General features: G+C 39.4%; 2 protein-coding genes across 7 annotated transcripts in view; both read right to left on the reverse strand.

Moving 5' to 3' along the window:
* The window catches only part of cgnl1 (cingulin-like 1), a 30,766-nt gene extending 20,756 nt beyond the window's left edge, over positions 1-10,010 (reverse strand). Inside the window, exons 1-6 of the mRNA XM_034196939.1 lie at positions 9,781-10,010; positions 4,526-6,194; positions 4,255-4,349; positions 2,513-2,618; positions 1,998-2,099; positions 1,345-1,481 (exon numbers count right to left, since the gene is read on the reverse strand). Of these exons, the coding sequence (XP_034052830.1) occupies positions 1,345-1,481; positions 1,998-2,099; positions 2,513-2,618; positions 4,255-4,349; positions 4,526-6,142 (2,057 nt within the window). The 5' untranslated portion in view covers positions 6,143-6,194; positions 9,781-10,010. The remainder of the gene's footprint in view (positions 1-1,344; positions 1,482-1,997; positions 2,100-2,512; positions 2,619-4,254; positions 4,350-4,525; positions 6,195-9,780) is intronic.
* Positions 10,011-14,014: 4,004 nt separating this feature from the next.
* Positions 14,015-22,165, reverse strand: part of tcf12 (transcription factor 12) — a 74,553-nt gene continuing 66,402 nt past the window's right edge. For 4 of the 6 annotated variants that reach the window (XM_034196955.1, XM_034196956.1, XM_034196958.1 and 1 more), the window contains 6 exons: positions 21,504-21,695; positions 18,399-18,528; positions 18,136-18,295; positions 17,717-17,958; positions 16,948-17,077; positions 14,015-16,283 (listed from right to left, as the gene is read on the reverse strand). In XM_034196955.1, the coding sequence (XP_034052846.1) occupies positions 16,959-17,077; positions 17,717-17,958; positions 18,136-18,295; positions 18,399-18,528; positions 21,504-21,695 (843 nt within the window). In that variant the 3' untranslated portion in view covers positions 14,015-16,283; positions 16,948-16,958. The remainder of the gene's footprint in view (positions 16,284-16,947; positions 17,078-17,716; positions 17,959-18,135; positions 18,296-18,398; positions 18,529-21,503; positions 21,696-22,165) is intronic. The other 2 variants (XM_034196959.1, XM_034196960.1) reach the window with 2 other exon arrangements.

Genomic DNA, 22,165 nt, shown 5'->3' on the forward strand with positions numbered 1-22,165 from the left:
ATGCTAAAGGGTGTTTTGGGCCATTCGTACTGAAAAATAAAAAGCTACAACTAGAAATGATAATCAAAGGAAAAACAAACTTCAAATAAAAGTTTGATAAGTGAACGATCTTGATTTCAGAAATAGAAAATGATTTACAATAAAAAGGCCCAAAAGAAAACGATATTAAACATTAAATTGTTTGGAAAATCCAGAAGAAAAAAACATATAAAACATACCTTAGCTCAAACAAGGAATGTTCCTACTATTTCTATCCAAAACCTTGAGAACAGCAAGATAGTAACAACACTCAGGACTTCAGACTACGACGTGAAATACCATTTGTTTAATATGTAAAGGGAGCTGACCAGTTGAAAGTAAATCAGTCACCAAGCACGCATTAATTTGCAGGTTGAAAGATAAACCAGGGGAGACAAAATACGCTGTTTAATAAGACAAAGAAATTGACATGGTAACCATCAACAGTCTGACTGGTTGCACCAACAGACACCCTACACTTCTTTCAGAGTGACAGAACAGAAACATATACAATTCAAACAGATTTAAGTGCAAAGCAACAGCCGATAAATAACACGCCATGGTAAATGTATTTATTATTACTGTTATATCAAAAATAAAAATGTTAAAAAAGGCATGGTTCATCTTAGGGCTGCTTGATTATGGCAAAAATCATAATCTTGATTATTTGGGTCAATAATTGTAATTGCGATTATTAAATTCATTGACTATTTATTGGAGATTTTTTTTTTTTAACAGTATGTTTTTAACAGTTGATTACCCTGAACTTTAAGTATAATTCAACTGAAAAACAAAAACAAAAAAAATTATTTAAAAAAATAAATAAAGTAATAATAAAAAAATAAACGTTTTATTTCGATTACGTTGTTTTCGTAATCGTTGCCAACCATAATCGTAATCGCGATTAAAATACGATTAATTGAGCAGCCCTAGTTCATCTGATAAACAGCTTCTTTAGAGATGCCAACATGGAACCTAACTAGGAGGGTCTTGAGAGCAGATGTTCCTGCTTCCCTCTCTGCAGGCTCCTCAACAGAACAGCAGGGAACAATGAAACGACCATGATCCCTCACCAGCTTCCCACCAGAAACCCTGCCAATCGTTTAACTGGAGCACAATAGCAAGATGAGCAGACCAGTGATGGGAGATGAACTTGGGTGTTTTGCTTCCAAGCCAAACATGTTTAGCTAATTTTAAGTAAAAAATACTGGCAATGACAAATGACATGGTCAACACGACATTCTGTAATTGCTAAATACAGCCATGCTAGATGAATCTGTGCTGATCACTGTGTTACCGTTATCATTCTCCAGAGTTGTCACTTACTCTTCCACTGTGTTCTGCAGCTCCAACTCTGTTTTGGAGAGTTTTTCCTTCAGGCGCTTGCACTCTTCTTCACTCCGCTCCAGCTTCCGCTGCAGCTCCTTCAAATCTGCTACCGTCCTCTTGTCAGCCTGATTCTTCTGTTGGTAAAACACATAAATATTGATGTTGACATTTTAATGTTGGTCTAGATACAAGCGTTGTCTGCACCAAGCTATTAGCCTTTGGAATGAATTGAGTTTCAATCTGCTTGATAAAAGCATAAAGACATGGTCATTTTTCATCAATTATATAGAAAAATAGTGCATAAAATGTGCACTTGTAATTATTTACCTGAAAAGATACTCTATTTGTGAACGTTTCAATTGTTTAACTAATACAGTAATGCAAAATAAACAACAGTGTTTTGAATACCCACTGAAACACCCTCTCATTACAGAATTAACAGTTTTCCAAGTGCCTTTGTGAAAAGCTTAGTAAATTCTACATCCACCCAGTAGTCCAACAATATCTCTTTACATTAAACAAGTTGAACAGTAATCCCTTAAATGTTTCATTAAAACCCTTGATTAAAGGATATTATACTCAAACAACAATAAAGCCATAAAGCCAAATGTCAAAATAAACAGGCCCATTTGCAGTTAAACTGTTCTCACCGTCGTTTGGTCCTCAAGTTTTCTCTTCAGTTCGCTCAGTTGTTTACCCAGCCCCTCGTTTTGCTCCAGCAGAGCTTTTGTCTGTGCAGAAAAATCTGGAGACTGACAGAAAGAAGAGAGTTTTTTATTTATTATTGATCCATTAGGTATAGAAACAAACTGAATGTTTAGGTTTGGCATTAAAACTCATGTATTTAGCAATGGCTGATTGCGTGTCCTATGCAAAACAGCCTGAGTGCCAAAGCAAAGATAATATGCACACAGTTTTAAAAGATCCCATAAAATCGCTTTAAGATCACAACTGGATGTTAAGGTAGTATTTAATTCCTGTTTGCATGTATCAACCACTTGAACACCATTTACTATAAAGCTTAAAGCATGAATTTAAAACTATAAATACAACTTTAAGTTTACGATCTCAATTTAGAAATATGGGTATGTAAAGAATGCAGAGAAGACTTGTCATGGGCCCTTTAATTATTAGTGATGCACCACGACAAATAACAACGTCTCACTTTGTTGTCGCTTTGTGCGCTCGCTGTGGCTCGAGACTTCAACGTCTGAATCTTCTCAAAGACGAGATTGACCTTTCTCTTCGTCGTTTCATCATTATCCACGCTGCTGCAGACACACACACAAAGACAAGTAGGTTAACACTCTGGTTAATAAAGGTATACAAACTCAACTTTCCTCAGTGTTTTGAGGATCAAGAATTAATTCAAAGTGTTCTGGGAACAGAGTAAATTATTCCCAGCTTAGAAAGGGTCAGAAAGGATCAAGGTGCTTTGATGTTTCCCCTCACAGCACAAACAGCTTAATTACACACATCTAATAAACTAAGGGGCAAATAGGCGGAAGAATCAAACGCATGGGCAGTATTATGGAAGTTTACCTTTCCGTAGTTTTTGTTACCTAAATATTAGGAACCAGAGATAAATTGTTTCAGTCACCATGGGTTAAGTCAAATCACCGTTACTAATGTTTTTTTAAATGCATTCTAATAAGATCATATAAATGATATAATAGTTAACATTTACATTGAAGTATTATTTCAGTTCATATTATTTATTACTGAAACAAAACACCATTTAGCTTTTTCTCTCTGGTGACATGGTGACTGGTTAATTTCCTGTTGTTTTTAAAATATACTGATTCTTGTTCTGGTCAGTGAAAACCGTACTAAACCTAAAAAAACAACTTAAGAAAAGCAGCTTTGTCTCAAGCTTTAAACACCGAGCATTTCTAAGTGTATCGCCAGCCGTTTGAAAGCCCAGAGATGGAGGATTTCCTCGATCCACACAATGACTATTAATCCTTCCGTTAGAGTGAAAACATCAGAAACCACAAAACTGGAATCACACCCTTTCACATGACAGCAGTGATATATATTACTTCAATAATTGACAAGGCTGACACGGGAAAGCCAACCCCCATCCCGAACCTCTCCTCTCCTCATACAGATGATTTTCATTAAACTTTTATAACCCCTGTTAGTGAATGTTTGTCTTCCGAGGCCTTGGGAATGTAGCTCAGTTTCAGCTCCAGCACTTCCATCTGTGTTTCCTTTCCTTTGTCCTGTGACTCCTGACCTGTGGCCCGACACACCCAAACAGCTTCCTGCTCCCTTTCCACACTATCACAAGACTGTAGCACATGTTTCAAACTGTAAATCAATGCACAACTAACAGATTTGCTGCAGAGTGAAGTTCAACTGGTACTTCTTTCTCACTTTCATTGTCTCAAATAATGATTCTTGACAGTGATTTTCTACCATAAGTTTAAAGACTTTAAAGAATGCATAAGCCATCATATTTGGCTCCTGTAAAACCTGCACTGAAATTAGGCTTTTAAACCAACATGCCTTTTCTTGAGAGGCAGTAAGTGTCTGATTACAAAAGCAAACTGAAATGTTTTCACACTGAGGCAAAGAGAAAGCAACAGAAAAAGAGGGATTCTGTTAGAAAACAAACTTGAGACGGCTGGATCTCTCACAGCCGGGATGGGAGGGTAAGAGGAGCACATTCCTTAACTTTTATCACAAACAGTCCAGCTATGATAAAAAGCACAGAACAGTATGGTCCTTCTTAATGCATTGCTTTATGGAGCAAGATGTTTGATTCAGAGTAAACAACATACTCAGATCATGATTCAACTAAAAGGGAATGATTAAGACATCAACATTTTCCTTTTTATTATCAGTGTTAGGAAATAAAACCAAAAAATACACTGATAAGAAAATAAAGTCAAGATAACTCACCCGTCTTTAAGGTAATTGAACAGAATTTGTTTTGCTGTCTCTTCGTGTGTTTGTTGGGAAAGCTCCTGCTGACCTTTCAGGAGATCAGGTGTCGCCTGGAAATGGCAGGAAATGAGAGGGAGAACTTAATTAAATGAAACAGATCTTAACAAAGCAAATAAAGGTGTCCCTCTTTTTTGAAAGATAGAACAGACATGGATAATATAGTTGTGTTGGAAGAAAAATATCTGAATCAAAATGTCTAATCATAATGCTAAAGATCAATTTGTACCTGAACATCTGCCTCTGTATTGGGCTTGTTGCCTGAGGAAGAAGAAGGCTTGGATAGAGTTGTTGACAGGGATGTTGTTGAAACTTTTCCATCTGAAAAGTCCTCACTCTCTGACCTCTTGAATGGAAATGACGAGGTGCGAGTCCGTGGCTTTCTGTAACCCTGTATGGCGCCAACACCTGTAGAGAGGGTGTTCTGGGGGGAGCCGGGTGCGCTTGTGGTACGAGAAGAAGCCCTGGTGTTGACCTTACCATCCACAGCGGTGAGCCAGGAGTCCTGACTGCCGGTTGCTTTCTGCCGCAGCTGTGAGGGTCTCAGGACATGTTCCATCGACGTGCCTCGCTGGCAGTTCAACCCGTCCACGTAGCTAGAGCCATCTGGCAGGCCGAAGGCGCTGTCCACGCTGCGTGAGCGCTTCCTGTCCTCCAGATTGATCCTGTTCCTGCGTCCCGTTCTGCCTCTATGCTGGTGGTTTCCCTCTTTGCCATCAAACTTGTCAATTAGCTCGTCCACACCAGGAATGGAGCCTGTGTCAATGTCTCTGCCTGAACCTGGGAGGAACGGGATGTAGCGGCGGTTCCCGTGGCGGTTGATGGTGTCTGCGTACAGGGCGTCCATCTGTTCGTCCACCAGAGCCTTGGAGGTGGAAGATGAGGAGGAGTGGCGGGAGCGGGATGAGGACTGAAGAACTGGACCGCTGGAGTCCGTCCTACATAGAGGAAGGACGTCAGGCTCACGGCGGGAACGGTCCAGGCTGGAGTTGGTGCTGCTCATAGAAGTGGGAGACTGGCATGACATCTTGTTGTTCTCACTTGTGGGACTGGACACGGTTGAGGGCTGATTCTGGGCTGGAGACACTGGCTGCTGCTGAATTTTAGAACCCAGCCTTGTTTGAGGTTGATTCAGGTTAGAGAGACGAGGTTTGGACTGAGGCTGAGCGGGCTGGGATGGAGGGGAAGACAGAGGCTGCGACCTCGGCTGAGGAAGAGCCGTCTTACCCAGGCTCTGGGGTGGAGGTTGCCGTTTCTCTGGCTGCAGAGGAGCTTTATTCCGATCCAGGCTGGTTGAATGGATGTTGGATGGTGCAGCAGATTTGGAGGAAGAAATCTGGTGTTGGTTTCCAGTTTCAGGAAGAGGCAGGGGTCTTGAAGGCAGGCTTTGGGAGCTGTCCACGTTCAGGGTGTTGTTCTCCGGATCATACGGCTTCAGAATCTCAGGGTGCTTCTGAAAGTTCCGAAGGGAAGAAGATTTATTTCCTTGTGAACCTGCAATGCCATTTTGAGGACCAGTGTGATGAGTCATCTTCTGAGACCTGTACTCCATGAAGGGGTCGTTGGCTTCAGCCTCCTTTGCTCTCCGGAAATCATACTCCTGGTAGTTCTCAATAAAAGAGCCATCTGTGTCGATGTACCCATTGCTGTTAGGGTCGACGAAGGATTGAGGACCCTTGTCCTGGTTGTTGAGAACTACGTAGGGGTGTCCATCTATACCCTGGACACGGATGCTGAGACCGTATGAACCAGCTCCATTACTGTGGGGCCTGGAGGGGCGGGACGGCTGAGTGTGGTCCCGCTGTGGTCCACTGCTAGGAATGCCAGTCACTCTGTACGACTCCATCAGGAATGCTGAAGGAAAATAAATCCCTCTCCCTGGATCAGGTGGTCCACCTCTGCAAGCAAAGATTCAGACAGGTCAATGAGGCAGAGATGCTACATAATTCAATGTCTCTAAAAGTTTCCTAGTTCACACTCAACCACTGATGACACATCAAAGCCTTGCTGCATTTAATTACATCTGCTTTTATTGTTATGAATAAGCGGTTGAGCGTAACAATACTTTTTCTAGAATAATCCATTTTAATTTAAAGGGCCCATGTCATGCTTTTCTGGTTATTACCCGTCCCCTTGTGTGTTATGTAGGTTTTTCTGCATGTAAACGGTCTGCAGAGTCAAAAACCCTCAAAGTACACCCTGTAGCGAATAAAACTCTAACACAGAAAAGACCCGTCTATGCTGCCCCAAAACGCGTCGTTGGAGATTTCTCATTTTCCATTGTTTGCTTCCTGGGTTCTGTGACGTGTGAATATCCAAATCAACAACAAATGACCCAAATGGACCAATCCGCGGAGCACCTCCCACACCAGGATCCATTGACTTGCATAGAGCTCCCTGGTTGGTAATAGACGAGTTGGGATCGTGGAGAAATGCTCTCCGCAGACCCATTCTCACAGCGTTATAAACCTTTTTCTTACTCAATATCAAGCCAAACTTATTGTTTTTACTTCGGCTGTGAGTGTTTGTGTGTGATCAGGATGACTTTCGCTGTGTCTCTCTGTATTGCCGACCCGGAAACCTGTCTGCTCCTCGCAGTAGCGAGCCTCGCAACGTCCCGACCAATCAGAGCACACTGGGCTCACAGGGAGGGGGGGGGATGGAAATATGATCAGTAGAAATGGCCATGACATGGGACCTTTAAAATAGCCCTAAATCCAAAGATATTAAGTTAAATATGACAAAAAAACTGAGAATACGGTAACCCTCGATAATTTAGAGGCTTACACAGCCTTTCTCTGCTATCTATCCATGAAAAATACTTTAAAATAATAGATAATCAAAATATTTGTTTGTTGTTTTTCTGTAGATCAATAAATGGATAAGACAACAAATAATTTTGTATTGGTTTTGAGTGAGCCTTATTCTTCTTCTTTCTCTCCACAGTCATTTTTCTGTCTAACTGCTCAGCTAATGTGCTCTGACCAAATGAAGACAATAAGCTCCCTGTGTTGCCTTACATCTCAGAACCTATAGTATCTCAGAAAAAATGAGTCAACCTCAGCCACATTCTTTGTAAAAAATTACCAGGTAGTGTTTAGAAAAGCCTTACAAGCAAGTGAATAAAATGTATGGTTTGACAAAGTGACTGTTTGACAAGCATGACAAAGAATATAGGTTAATGGGCTAAGATGAAAAGGTATTGACAGATAAATAACAACATGAGTCAGTCAGCCCTGAGAGAAATGTGAGAGCTGTCATCTCTACACAACTTTGTTAGGTTCAAAGTGAATGTGTGTGTGTGTATGTGCGTGTGCGTGTGCGTGTGTGTGTGTGTCTATAGGCATACACACAGTATAGTGAAATCGATCCTTGTAAGTGACATTGTAATTTGCAGCCCTCACTCATGGGATATTTCTTGAAAAGAAAGCGATACAATCTCATTTGGCTCACTTTTGTCACATTTATAATAATTGCAAGGCTGTCCGGGGTTGACAGATTTGCAGCACGATCGTGAGAACACAGATGGCAATAAATATCAAACTGTGTACAAATATTAAAGTAATCTGCTTAGTGTTTTTCAAACACATTTATGCCTGGGAAGCCGGTGAAAACAAAGCCATCAGCAGCCAACACGTGTTTCCCTGGACAATGGGCCCGTTTGCCTTGCTGATAGCGTTTCATTCTACCTGATGTTACAAGACAAATACGACCCAGATGGGCCTGGAAGAAGGACAGAGATAAGACTGGCAACAAAGCTCAAGCAGGACACATGACATTAGCATTAAATAGGTAAGGACAGACCTATAGACAACTGATACTACAGAGCCTATTTAGTATCGAGCAGATCTAGTCATTCATCAAGGCCAGATGCCCCATCTTGCAATTTTAACCAAATTCAAAATGAATGTGTTAAAATGTAGAGTGTTCTGCGTAGACATACAGTATGCTACACCCTTATGAGAATCGGACCAAGAAACAATCCCAACCTGAAAACTTAACCTCCTTTGCAGAGGAAATAAAATAAAGAACCAGATAGGGTTTAACGACGATAAGCATTGTGAGAAGATTTTTACAGAAACAGACTTGCCATACTGGTTGTCTCTAGTTCCATTGAGCCATTTTTGGAACAAGTTGGAAATGACAAATCATTGAGCTGGATGGCTTTATTGAAAAATGTGATGTTCTGTTTTATTGTTTTTACATCAATATGAATTATAAATAACAGTTTCTAAAATGACCCTCCCAATGAAATGCTCTATTCAAGTATATGTATATAGATATAGTATGACATACATTCTAAAAGATGATTTCAGGGTGTCCTTCAGGAAAATGGTTAGCCAAAATTGTAAGCCACATGACACAGCTTGTTAAATATACTGCATGTCATTTGCTGTATGAATTTGCCTTTTTCTCAGTGGGGTAAGACACTTATTTTAAGGATGACAACCACTGGAACAAACAAGCAATATTCACCTCAGTTTGAGGTTGATAAGTATATCCTGTTGCTTATTAGTCAGACATCTTCCCACTCTTCAGTCTTTACTGAGGAAAGAAGAAGGACGCAAAGTGTCCTGTCCAGGAGGAAGAGTGCTGTTGGAGTTCAGATTAAAGCTAAAGACAACACACAATGGACTCTTTTATCCTTCGTGTCACATTTATGCTCCAACAAGTGTGCAACTGTCTTCCTCCCATTGTATTTTTCCCAGCAAAAGGAGGAAAACCCTGACTGAGCTGTCCTTCATAGAGGCCGTGCTGCCTTCACTGACCCCTGTGCTGCAGACCAGAGAGGTCAGCACAGCTGCACAGGTTGGATGTCAAGGGCCTGGCTTTGATCTGTGCAGAGGGGACACTCTGCAAAGATTTAACAAAGCAGATGTGTATCTCCTCATGTGAACTCATTAGTTTTCTGTGTCACAGAGAGTCCAGACACTGTGTCTGTAGCTGACTCACATGACTGCATGAAGAAAACACATCAGTTAACAGCAGAGGGCCGACCTTGAAAGAGTAAATGTAAAAGGTGACCCGAGTCAGTCCCAACAGCGAGGATTTACTCAGTGGGAAAATATTATAAAGTTACGTAACATGTGAGTTCACTAATCTGGAGCGACAGGTAAGTGAAACGTGAACGTAAAGGAGGTAGCCTACTTTAAACACATTTAAAATGATATGGCAGATAATTAAAGACCGGTATTTAGGATAGAGTTTTTAAATAGTTAGTCGAGTAATTAAAGTGAAGAAAGAGCTGTGGTTTAAGTTGACGAAGTTTCTGGACACTTGCATCGCTGCTCGGTGCAACAGGTGGCATAAATCATACCAGCAGCCTGAGATTTACTGAAAAACTTCTCTCTTTTCCGTGAGTTACTTAATCAAGTCAAGAATACCAAGTGAATTGTCCTTTATGCTGTTAAAATCAGTAGCCTTTTCTAAACTTTCACGGCTGTTAACTCAAGTATCGTTACAATTAAAACGTTATCTACTCACCAGCGTCGGTTTTCTCTCTCTTTTAGTTATCGCAGATTATCAGCACTTTGTTATAATCAGTTTTAAAAGATAAACGAGTTGAGCAAATTGCCCGCGCCACTGCTTGCTAACTTATTTAGTCCTGTGTTGTTTTCTGGGAGAGAGAGCAGCAGTTCAGAAGGACCGACCCTCCGGGCTGCCCCGCCTCCTGAAACAAGCGCACAAATCCGCCCACCCAAAAACTAACCGGCTGGTCCAGGAACAGATTTCACATCTCCAATCCTGCCTGAACCCCATTTAATACTTCTGGTCCGGGTTTTTGGACCAGCCCAGCTCGGCTCGCTTCAGCCCAGCGGGGTCTCAAAACCCAAATTACGTGAGACCAGACTCACGCTAAAAGAATCATCTTCCATATATGAGCTCATTATAAAATATTTACTTTTTATAAACGGAATTAACCAAATATGAAACACAAGGGTCGACAAAGAAAAGTAATTCAAGTACATGTTCGTGTGTATGAAATAACATGGGCCAACATAATTATTATACTATTAAAAACTCAATAAAAAATAGCAATGACTTTATCATAAATGTTGATGTATGACTCATTATTTTTGCTATGTGGAATAAAAGTAGGCTGCGTTTCTTGACTCAAATATTTGTTATGTGTTATGTGTTTGTGAAATAAGCAAAACACACCCTGCAGAAATATTGTGAGATTACAATACAAGTTACACTCTTTAGGTTCATAAATGGATGTGTATTTCCTGTATCATGACAACTACTAAATAAATAAGTAAATGCCCTCGGAGAATTATACACTTAGCCTATGTGCTCCCCTCAATCCATGTCAGTTGTAATTATCTGCACTCTTGATGAATGCAATTTGCAGCTGCATGTCTTTAACATCCGAGAGCGTCATCTAGTGGATAGAAAGCTGAGCTGACTGAAGTTAGTTAATGAGGACATGAGCTGCTGGTGGTGCTGGTGCATACATAGACTGGTTAGTGAACGCATCACCATTAGATGTACCCAGAGTGTGTGTTTGTAGGAGCCAGTATGCTGAATTGGATGGAGAAGTGTTGAAAAATGTCCTGGTAAACCAAAGAGAGAAGGTGTATTATTCTAGAAATAAAGTGTATGTATGTGAACTTTAAGAGGTAGAGCAAGGGCTAAGCAACAATATGCCGTGATAAATAGGTCTAAAATGGCTTAAAATGAACAGGAGCAGGAGAAGGGTAAAAGTTTCAGTTAAAATGAAGGTGCAGCGGGGGATTTTAATATGTTATGTGCTTTATACTGTTATCTTAACAGAGCAACAACTTTTTTTTTTTACAGTATCTTAAAAGGACTATTCACCCATTAAAAATCAAATTGATCAATGATAATATCAACCACAATTGTTTCTGCCACATTTTAGTATTTTCTGTCATAATATAATAATACTTTTGTTGGCACTGTGTTAGAAAGGTGTTCATTTAACTCCATTGTAATTTTGTCTTGATTTCAGCCGATGTTGTCGTGTTGGGTTGTTTTTTATATATTATTTATATTTTAATATGTTGGCTCTTCAACTATAACATGGACAAAATACTAGAAACAACTGTCAATGTATTGGATTTTATACTTTTACAATTTTTTCTTACAAGTTCTTGCATGGATGCTGGTGTTCAGACAACAAAACCCATACACATTTTCTGCTGATTCAGTTCATCTTTCTTTACACTGGACAAAATCACCCAATACAAGTAGGCCTATTTCACATTAGATTTTTAATACAGTGTAATTGTATGTACATTTATAGTGAAATTAAAAAGCTCCAGTGTAGTACTAGTAAGAAAATGTATTTATTGACTTTCCAGCAGAAAAGCAACACTTGTAATGCTCATTATAGCATACAGTATGACCTCAAAGTACATTAAACTGGAGGCCCTGCTGTCCATGTGACTCTGCAGTGGCCCACTGTTTATATTTGTGTCCACAGAGACATTGTGCACCACTGCAGCCTTTAATCTGAGCTCTGTGCCACTGCGCTGGGTTATAGCAGCACAATGAGAGCTCTGTTCTCCGCTGAGGAGCCACAGCTGGGGCCTCTGGACATGCTCAGTGCACAGCTCAGTCTTATCCTGATTAAAGAAGGATTGCAGGCCAAATCAAGCTAAATTACATGCGCACAGAGATGTCATACGAGGCACACATTTAGCTCATTTTAGCTTTTAAGTTGTTGATTTATGAACAATGTTGTGAGTTTAACTAGCTCTGCATCAATGTGACAGCAACCACTGAAGACATTGTGGTGGATAAATGACTGTATTTCCCAGTTCCAAGTCATGTAAGAAAGCACAACGATTCCACATTCAAAGGTCTGATTTCAGGAAGGTAGGATGCACATTTTATAATGTTGCATCGTCAATTTCACATTAACACAAGACAGGAAATGCCTTTACACAGTGGAGTAAATTGCATTGAACATTATTTATCGGGAGCCACAGTTTCTTAAAGACTCCTCTTATCACGTTTATCGTCCTTTTTCAACTCCCTCCTTTATTTTAAGACAAAAACCAGAGTTGGGTTTGGCAGCAGCGCTAATTTACTACAAAATTACCAATATGTGGTTATTATTCTTGTCCAAAATATATTTGAAATTGTATCAAGCACACATTTTTAAACAATTGGGCCCTGGGAACATACTTGAAGAAGGCCCCTCCACCTCTCCTGAATAACAGCAAGACATCCAGACTTAAATAGTCTTTTTGTCTCTTTCAGTGACATTTTGACATCTAAACTTCAGGTGCTGAAAATTGCATCTGATGCAATAAGTAGTTCACCATTTTCAAGAAGTTCCCTAGAAAGAACTCAAAGGAAAAGAAGGAAAAAATCCTGCCGAGAAAAGCTCATTTTGAACCGATGTAATTATTCATTCTTCGGTGAAGAGAAGACAAGAGGCATGTTTAGCGCAGCTTGCATCCTGAGAGTAGCAGAGAGGCGGATGATCTCACTGTTGGGAGCAGGAGGAGCAGCAGGCTCTTTGGTCGGGCTTCAAGGAGTCGAGCCAAGGACTCTCTGTCAGCTGGCCCAGCAGCCCTGACAGGAAGTCAGCTTCAGACATGGTGGTCCCACTCCTTCAGAAACATTCACACACATAGCACCAGCCGCACACCCTCACACATTCTGTTTCTTCCTGCAGAGAATATAGAAAGATGACATGCCATGATTAATGTTGCATCACTGGGCTCACCACAGGCAGAGCAGCAGTCAGCAGTGTCACCCCTCAGAAAACTGAAGGATCAGACCTCTCAGGACACGATGAGCATCTATCTGCACGAGGATAATTCTGTGCAGATGTACCAGGGTCTGAGATTTACAGCAGCACAGTCCTCCAGTTTCAGATCAGCATTTTAGCAACACTTTTGGGATTCATTAACTTAATTGTTTAGGTTTGTTCTTTTCATAATGGCTGCACACATCACGTCTGCACTCTGGTTTCAGTGTATCTCTTTGTTTTGTATTACCTCTGCATTTACAGTACATGCATGTCAAAAGACATTTTATAATAATCAACCATCTTGAAATTGAAAAAAGAGGTACTCAAAATAAAATTCATGTTTTCTGAGTATTAATTTAGTTCCCTCTGTAGACACATATTAATGCATTTCCCTTTTGCTGCAGTATCTTTCATACAAGACCTCTCTGTCTTCATACCTGCCTAAATGTAAAGGTAAAAAAGTAGGACCAGCTCATTGTATGGTAACTCTGGAAAAATGTAAGAGACCACTGCAGCATTATCAGTTTCTCTGGTTTTTACTATTTACAGTATAGGTATATGTTTGATTACAATTATTATTGTTGTTATCTTAATCTATAAACTACAGACAACATTTCTCTGTGTTGGAAATCAACAGACACTGGAATGGAATGGCTACCATACATGTAGAGATTGAGATTTAAGAAAAAAGTGGTGTCTTTGTATACTCATAATACTTTTATACAGACTACAATAGTCCACTGGTATTCTTTTAAAAAATGGGTAAATACTATAAAAAATGTACTTGGCCTAAACCCACTGTTACACATATATTTTAATAAAAGATAAAAGGTAGTCTTAGTTAACCCCACATATCTGAGCATGTCCCACTTCATGCTTCCTGTGCCTTTTCGTTCAAATTAAAATAAACGTTGAGAAGACGTGATAATGATATGATGGATCAGACACCGAAACACGTGTTTGCGCAATGAGAAATAAATGCACATACAATTGAATTTAGAAAAAAGATGGCACATTTATTGCAACATAAATGTTATATACATTGTGTTTTTCTGTTGGAAAAGACAGAAAATTCGAATTCTCATTGCCGCAGTTTTTTTTATGCGCATCAACAAAACCTTTTCATTTGACAACAGGACAAATATTTGATCAATCAACAACGAGACTGAAAATGAAAATGGAGGTCGCACTTTTAGTAATTTGGAGCTCGTAGATAGTCTTTTAATGTGTTAGACTACGAGCAACATTTATGCTTTGTTCTTGAGATGGCATTTCTGAATATCTTGTAATAATGGACAGGCTATTGTAAATAACCATACATTTTACTATCTAATATAGTAAAATAAAGTAAGAAACTTTTTACTCAAAACTTTTGCTTTCAAAAATCTAGAAAGAGTAATATTTAGAATTCAAGAAATATTCTTACAGTATTATTGTATAAAAGACTAACTACAGTGAAAAATAAGCCAAATGTTTTTTTTTCTTTTTTAAATGTTCTTTTTTCTCATATATTATACAAGGGAAAGCATCTGGGAATACAGCAGTCTAACCTGGCAACAGAGGAGCAAAGCAATATACTGTAGGAACACATGAAATTAAAAAAAGAGCAGGAAGTGACACACACACTATTCCTTAAACAAAGTCTGCCAACATGAATCCTGAGATCATAGCAAGAAAAAAATTCACATAATTAGCTTGAGATTTTTTTTCTTTAAAGAACAACAATTTAAAATATAAAATATTTATTGTAAGCTCACGGTTAGTCCCTTTTTTGTAAAGACTATCCAAATCTGTTTCTGATTCCGAATGTGGCAGCCTTGTTTAAGTTGTAGATAATGATAGAAGACAATATACAAAGAAATACATGGAATATAAAGCAAGTCTTAAGACCCAGGGCAAACATGAAGCATGCACACTGATAGGGAAAACAAATGAAAGCCATGAATGTCTTAAAACATAAAAGAAATTATTGTGCTACAGTTCTTTGATATTCCAGAAATGCATGAAATATCTGGTCTGTTTTTATATATTGGATGAAAACATAATAGAAAATAAGTTAAAACTGACTGAAACTGGACATGATAATGCTGGAAGAATAAAAAATGACTTGTTACAACACAAATAAGCATAACTAAAAATCTTAGAATAACTGCGTTTGAAAATGTCTTGAGATATTACCAGAACAAGGGATGTGTTTATCAGGCCAGGAGAAAGTGTGGTCGTCGGCATTTGTTTTCTTTCTTAACTACGTCTTAATCAAGACGAATCTGCAAACATATCTCATTGCTTACATTTAACACTATATGGCAAAAGGAAGGGCAATACGATCCCCTTTTTCTTTTAGTTAAGACACAACAAATATGAAGGGAATGCTAAGGTTTGCAAACATTTCACTTCTCCCTAACGATGAAAAACACACAACTACACCTGAGCTTTCAGTAAACCTAGAGTTTGCCATTCATCACCTTTTGTAGACAATATGGTAATGCTAACTTAGTCGTGCCAATTATGCTGGGGGTCGTTATCACATAAGCTGAAACATAAGGAGTTACATGTGGTCAGTGGCAGTATAGATCAAATATAAATAATATAGGCTCTGTTCTTATTGTTATGGGACGGTTATTTCTAAAAGCTAGTGATCATTGACAGTGGGCTATAGATATCACTCTAAACTGGCCAATAAATTAATTTTCTCAGTGCTCAAATATCGCCCCCTCCTCTCGGACTCGCCAGAGATTTGGCTTCAGAGTGTTCAGTTTTAATGGTGACACTGGCAAACTATAGATAAACTGAAAAGCTGCATACTTCTCTTTCAATTTGCTCAACGTTCCCTTTAGACATACACTGCATACTGTAGTTCAATAACATCATAAATAGAAGGAAAAAAACAAACAAACAAACAAAAGAAATTGCTGTTACAATGCATTTGTCAATTCAGTTTAGGCACAAGGCAATTTCCACGTATGGTTGGAGGAGATTGCGAAGTCTCTGATTGTTCAGAAGCAACAACACTTCTTGCAGACAGTGATATGTGCTGAAGACTTTTTCTTTGTGGGGAGACATTTTGCAGATGGAAACTGCTCACACGGAGCTGGACGCTTCGCTCGGCTCTTCTTCAATCTTCTAGGACTGGATTGTGTTAGTCTCGTCGTTTTTTGCTTCAAGTGGTCTGTCTCCTTCGATTGGTGTCACAAACTGTGAGTCCTGTCTGTCACTGAGAAGCAAGGTCACAGACAGAGATGATGTGGATCGCTTTGATCTGGGAAGAGGGGAAATACTCTGATCAATAATCACAGCAGGACAATCTGTGCATTAGAATACATATTAAAAACATCTGCTACTCTTTCATATATTTTTAGAAACTGATTCTTATTCCAGAGATGTGAAGGAGCTGGATCAACTAGTCAATACATTGATAAATTAACGTGCAACTATTGTTTATTAACAGTGCTAAATTATTAGATACGTATTTCTATCTCCTCCAGAAGTAAAGATTTGCTGCCCTTATTGGTTTAGATTATTTCTTTTTTTTTTGTTCGTGATCACATTTGTATTGAGATTAATACACAACATGTACAACCAAAAGCACACATATTGTGTTTTTTTAAAATAAGTAAAAGTACATAATAAAAATACAAATTAGACAACAGCAATTAATTACAAAATATACAAAATGCAGAATACAGAATACATATGTAAGCTAAAAATAATAACAATAATACAGACAAACAGAAATAGACCATTTTTAACATATATCGTTTGGATGTAAACCGTTGATAGAAAAAAACGATTTGAATTTAGGGAAATTGTGATGGACTTTAACAAATATATATACATATATTTAAGACATAATAAAACAGTAAAACAAAATAAAAAAATATTGTTTATACAGAAAAAATATATAAAAAATTAGGTGAGCATACCTGTGTGCTGCTCAGAGGTGGCCCATGGGGTTAGAGGAGTCGGCGTGGCCTGGACGGTCCCCGGAGCCCGAGGACACTTTCTCCTCCTCCCTCCTCTTAAGGCAGGCTGCTTTGGGGTTCAGATTCCTCTCTGTGGTTCAGAGAGACAGAAATTAAATGTTTATGGCACATTATTATTCTAATTGCTTTGAACAAACATAGTGAGAGCATTAATCTGGTCTATTTCTTTATTATTATAACACATTATTGTGAAGATCCAGCCTTTTAGTGAGTGAATAAAGCAAAATCCGGATAAAATGTTTGACTTACTTGCTTAAATGTCTTATAATATGAAGCTACAGCAAACTATAATGTCTTTAGTCAATGTATTAACAGCTTCCCAGCAGTTTCTTTACTGTTGTTGTGATATTATGGAGGACTATCTGTACGTGGCAGCTCTGTCAGTGAAATAGCTCCGTATAAATCAACCCTGTTTACTGCAGTTCTTTTTTATTGCTCCATATTTACTGCTTCCTCTTTGGATGTGACACTAAAATAAAAAGTTACCGCCTGCAGGAATATAATGTAAGGCATCTTAAATAAATACTATTGATTCTATGTGATGTCAAGATTCAAAGATGCATTTTTATTGTCCATCTCATCCTGATAAGACATGACAGGAAATTGGGTTAAAGGGCTCACAAACAACATAAAAAAACTCATACAAAAATTGCATTGACATTCCAGCTATTTGCAACAATTCCTGAGTAAAGCATATAATGACCCTGACCTCTGACTTGCTGCTCCAGGTTGAGTATGACAGCCACGGCCTGATGGAGGATGAGCAGTTTGGTCTGGGGCTTCTCGCTCTTCAGGTGCACCTGGACCATGTGACCCAGCTCCTTAAAGGCCTCGTTGATGTCTCGCACCCTTAGGCGTTCACGGGAGTTGTTAGCCATCCTCCTCTCACGCTCACGCTCGGCCTTCTGCTCCGGATTCAGGTCCTCATCCTCAATGCTGTGTGAGAAAGAACTGTTTAAGAGTTAAAGTCAGATAACAACAAAATAAAACAGACAATCTTACATCTTAAGAAGACATCATAGTACTAACTAACTAAATAGAAAAACACAATCCGTTCAAATTGTAGTATTTTCAGACCTAAATTATTTTACTTTGTATAATATATATATTTTTTCAAAATCTTCCTACCTCGTGCGTGTGCCTCCTCTGGGTGTCATCATATTTTTTCTGTCGCCCTCATCATCCGACTTGTCATCGTTGGAGAGGTGGTTCATGTCATCTTTGTCGTGTTTCTCCAGCTTCAGCCCCAGAGCGCCGGGCAGCTGGCCGGCCAGAGCAGAGGCCAGACCTGAAGAAGGAAATGTAAAAGGTAAAGGTAAGACATTACACACAAACTGAGAAAGGCCCATATAATGAGTTGATAAGAGTGGGGGTGAGGGGGTGCAGCGGACCTCTGAAGGTTTCCAACTGGTGGTGGAGTTCTGCAGTGGATGTGGAGCTGGCGCTGGGCGGGCCTCCGTGGCTGTTGTTGTTGTTGTTGTTGTTGAGGCCGGCAGCATCGTCAGCGTGGGCCCCGCCCTGCTGCAACACACACAGGGAGGAGAGGGTCAAGACAGGAAGCACATATTGTTTGGAGAAGATGCATGAAACCTTATTTTAAACAAGAGAAAAGCGAATAATGAGAGCCGTACACAAACTTCAGCAGATAGACATCAGTGAGATTCTGTTTAGGGTAGATCCACACAGGATGATTTTATTAGAGGTCCTTCACATGTTCAAACGTACATGCTAGGGGTGTCGCAGTATTCCAGTACTGACGATAAATACAATTAAATATTGATATCATGTTAAGAATACACATATTATGATTATATTTTGTAAAAAATCCAGTGCCTTTTGAATAATTTATAAAAAATATAAATACATCATTTCTGTCATGGTCCATTCTCTGTCTCATTTCTCCAACGCCCAAGACACAAAATAACGCACAATAAAACAAGTTAAAGAGAAATTTGACTTACAGCATTACTATCATTGGTTTTTCAGATTTGCTATACATAAATATATTGCTATAATGAATTCTTTGAAAATGTCCATGAAAATCATTCAGCAAAAATCTGATATAATTTCAGCCCATACCTAAAACGTTATTTAAAATGTAGATTGGATGCTATTTGACAAGCTGCACATATTGAAATATTTAACTATTCATGTGAATTTTTGCTAAAAAAGTTCAGGCTCTATTCATTTAAGCCTGCCATTCCCAACAATGGTGCATGCTATAGTCTTTTGTTACATAGTAGTATGTTATAGCAAGCAAAGCAAAGGGTAGAAAAAACACAAAATAAAAGCCACCTTTGTAAGTATATTTAAAAAAAACAAAAGGCCCATTTAGGACATTTTATCAAACCCTCTTTTCTGCTGAGACATTCTCAGACTTAGCTCTCTGTAACCACAGCTACGACCACGTCTGCTTCTCGTGTCTAAAATGAGACAAATCCTTCTGTGTTCAGTTTCAAAAGATGTCACGCTGACACCACTCAACAGTCATGAACATCATTCTTTAGTTTGTCCACATTCGTGACATAGAAATGGTCCCAGAGTCAGTCCCTCTTTCCTGAGGTTCACCACATTTGATTTCCCCTCTGAGAACCAGGGAAATGCGGGGAAATCGTCACTGAGGGTGGAGGGTGTCTCCTCCTTTTCTTATAAGAATGTGATCCCCAGTCACTGTTGGCCTCTGTTAACCCCGCCACCCTGAGACCCTCCCCTTCTCCAGCACTACGCTAATCTTTGCTGTGCTCTCAACAGGTGTCCAAACAACTCTTTGTCTGGAGGAGGAGGAGGAGGGAGGCCGGGCTCTGGCAAGAAAAGAACGCTGCCATTTTCCTGGCTGGAACTGATTAGCATACAGCTGAGGAGCTCTGTTTGGGTGAGGCCGCGGGTTCAGACACACGTTTCCATCCATTCAGATTCCCTGGGTTGTTAAAAAGGAGTGATGAAAAGGGGTAGAGGGTGGGCGGGGTGTGAGACGGAGTAAAAAGCTGTGCAGAGGCTGGTGAGCTCTTTCTGAGGGGAGCTGTTCCCACACAGGAAGTGCTGTGTTAGTGAACACACAGTATGTTCATCTCAGTCACAGTCCGTCAACATCACTGCCACAACACAGCTCTCTGTAACAAAAACATCAGACTGAGCTCTTCTGACAACCACAGGACCATTCCTGTTAGGGGACAAACAAGCTACTCTGAGAGATTCAAACTTCAGCACCAGAAAACACACAGTCACAGAAGCACAGAGCCTTACAGCAAACAATAAACTGTATTCAAAATAAATTCACGTTGACAAAGAAGGTTTGAGAGACCAGAGAGGGATATAATACAAATCCTGAGAAGGAAGTTGGACCAGATTCTCCGGCAGCTTTGATGATCATGCCAAGTGAAATGTTTTTGGTGAAAAATAAACATTAAAACGAGTAAATGAAAACATGATTCATTATTCCTGTTTCATCTCGGCTGGATGCCTGGTGTTGGGTTGACAGGAACATTATCACATTGCAAGAGCTGAAAGAAATAGCAATTCACCTTTAAATCAATCTTCAGAATCACTTTCAAATTTGGCAGCTATTGTGACAATTGATTAATTGTCAGAATCACGTTTAAAGTTAAAAGGGCCAAATGTTATCTTGTTCCTGTTTCCCAGCTGTGAGGATTTGCTGCCTTTTTTTTTAATCGTGTGTTGTGAAGTGAAATGAATAATTTGGGGTTGGTTAAACAACTGAAGCAATATTAAGACTTTTTCTTAGGCTTTAGGAAATTATTTATTTTACCAAGTTATGATTTTAGAGACTTAGTGATTCATTGATAATAAAAACAACACAAATAAACACTTCTGGAAAACCAGACAGACATCTGGTCTGTATCCGAAACTCATGTAACTTAATATAAATCATGGACGAATGTCACTTTCCTCAGAGGAATGGGACTTTAAATAAGTGGGAAAAAATATAAATCAGAAAAACATATTGTTACATGTGTCTCTGACTTCTTCTTCTATCATTTGCATCCAGTTTCTTTAAAGAATTGATTTATTTATTGTGTGCAAAAACTAGTATTTCCAATCACCTTTTAAATGACATTTGGACCAGTTGCTACATTTTATTTTCCATTGCAGATGTGTTTAAATCTCTTGGCTCTTCAGAATAAAATACCTTGGATGGAGTTTGGGTTTAAGCATTATGATTTATACAGAGACCTGCTTTCTTCTTTTCCTCAAGAGGTTTAGTGCACCACATAAACACTTCCTTCTCTGGAGAACAACTTCCAAATCCATTACGTCTGTTTTCCCCATTTCTTCTTTCACCTGTGTGTATACAGCCACCCTCCAGAGGAGGTGAACCTGAGGCCAGCCATGACACTTATGGAAAATATATCAAGTGTTCGTGTGTGGAAAATGTTGTTTTGAACAGGCGGCATGTGAAGTTTGACATGTAGGAAAACACCACTTTATCCTGAAAACGAATATAATTAATGACATAAACTGTGTGTGAAGTTCCGTACCATCGCTGCTGTCCGACTTGGAGCCAATGCAGAGGCGGGGAAGTTTAGTCCGAGGGCTGCGATTGGCCCGTTTTGTGCCTGTCCCAGCAGACTGTGTATGTCGCTGGGCAGACTGGCGGTGGAGCCGACTGCATGGTTCCTCAGAACGAGGATTGCATCATCCAGTCTGTCCAGACGATCCTCCATTCGAGACTGGGAGGACCAGAGGGATTGAAGAGGGAAGGGTTAGGGAGAGGCGGAAGAGAGGGAAAGAAGGACAGAGCAGCTTAGTATAAGCACATTAGGACAAACATTTAGAAAACTGATTGTATGGTGTGGACTTTAAAAGAAAAAAATATTAAACACAAGATAAAGAAGGAAATGCAAAATCAACTGAGCCACTTCAGCTTGAGTTGTAAAAGTCAACGCAGATGGAAATCAGAAGTGATTCAACAATGAATTGAGATTTTAACATTCATTGATACATTAAGATGATTCCTGCAAGCTGAAGCGGCTAACACGTAACATGACATTATGGGAACAAAGGCAATAAAGATGAAACTGCATTTTACTGTGAGGTATGTAGACCGCAAGTCAAAAATAAAGTGAGGTATGCAAAGACGTATGGAACACGTAAAGAGTGAAGACTATCTGAGGAGTACCTCGCAGACATCCTTTAAGAA

The sequence above is a fragment of the Gymnodraco acuticeps genome, unplaced genomic scaffold (assembly GCF_902827175.1).
Source record: "Gymnodraco acuticeps unplaced genomic scaffold, fGymAcu1.1, whole genome shotgun sequence".
NCBI classification, from domain to species: domain Eukaryota; kingdom Metazoa; phylum Chordata; class Actinopteri; order Perciformes; family Bathydraconidae; genus Gymnodraco; species Gymnodraco acuticeps.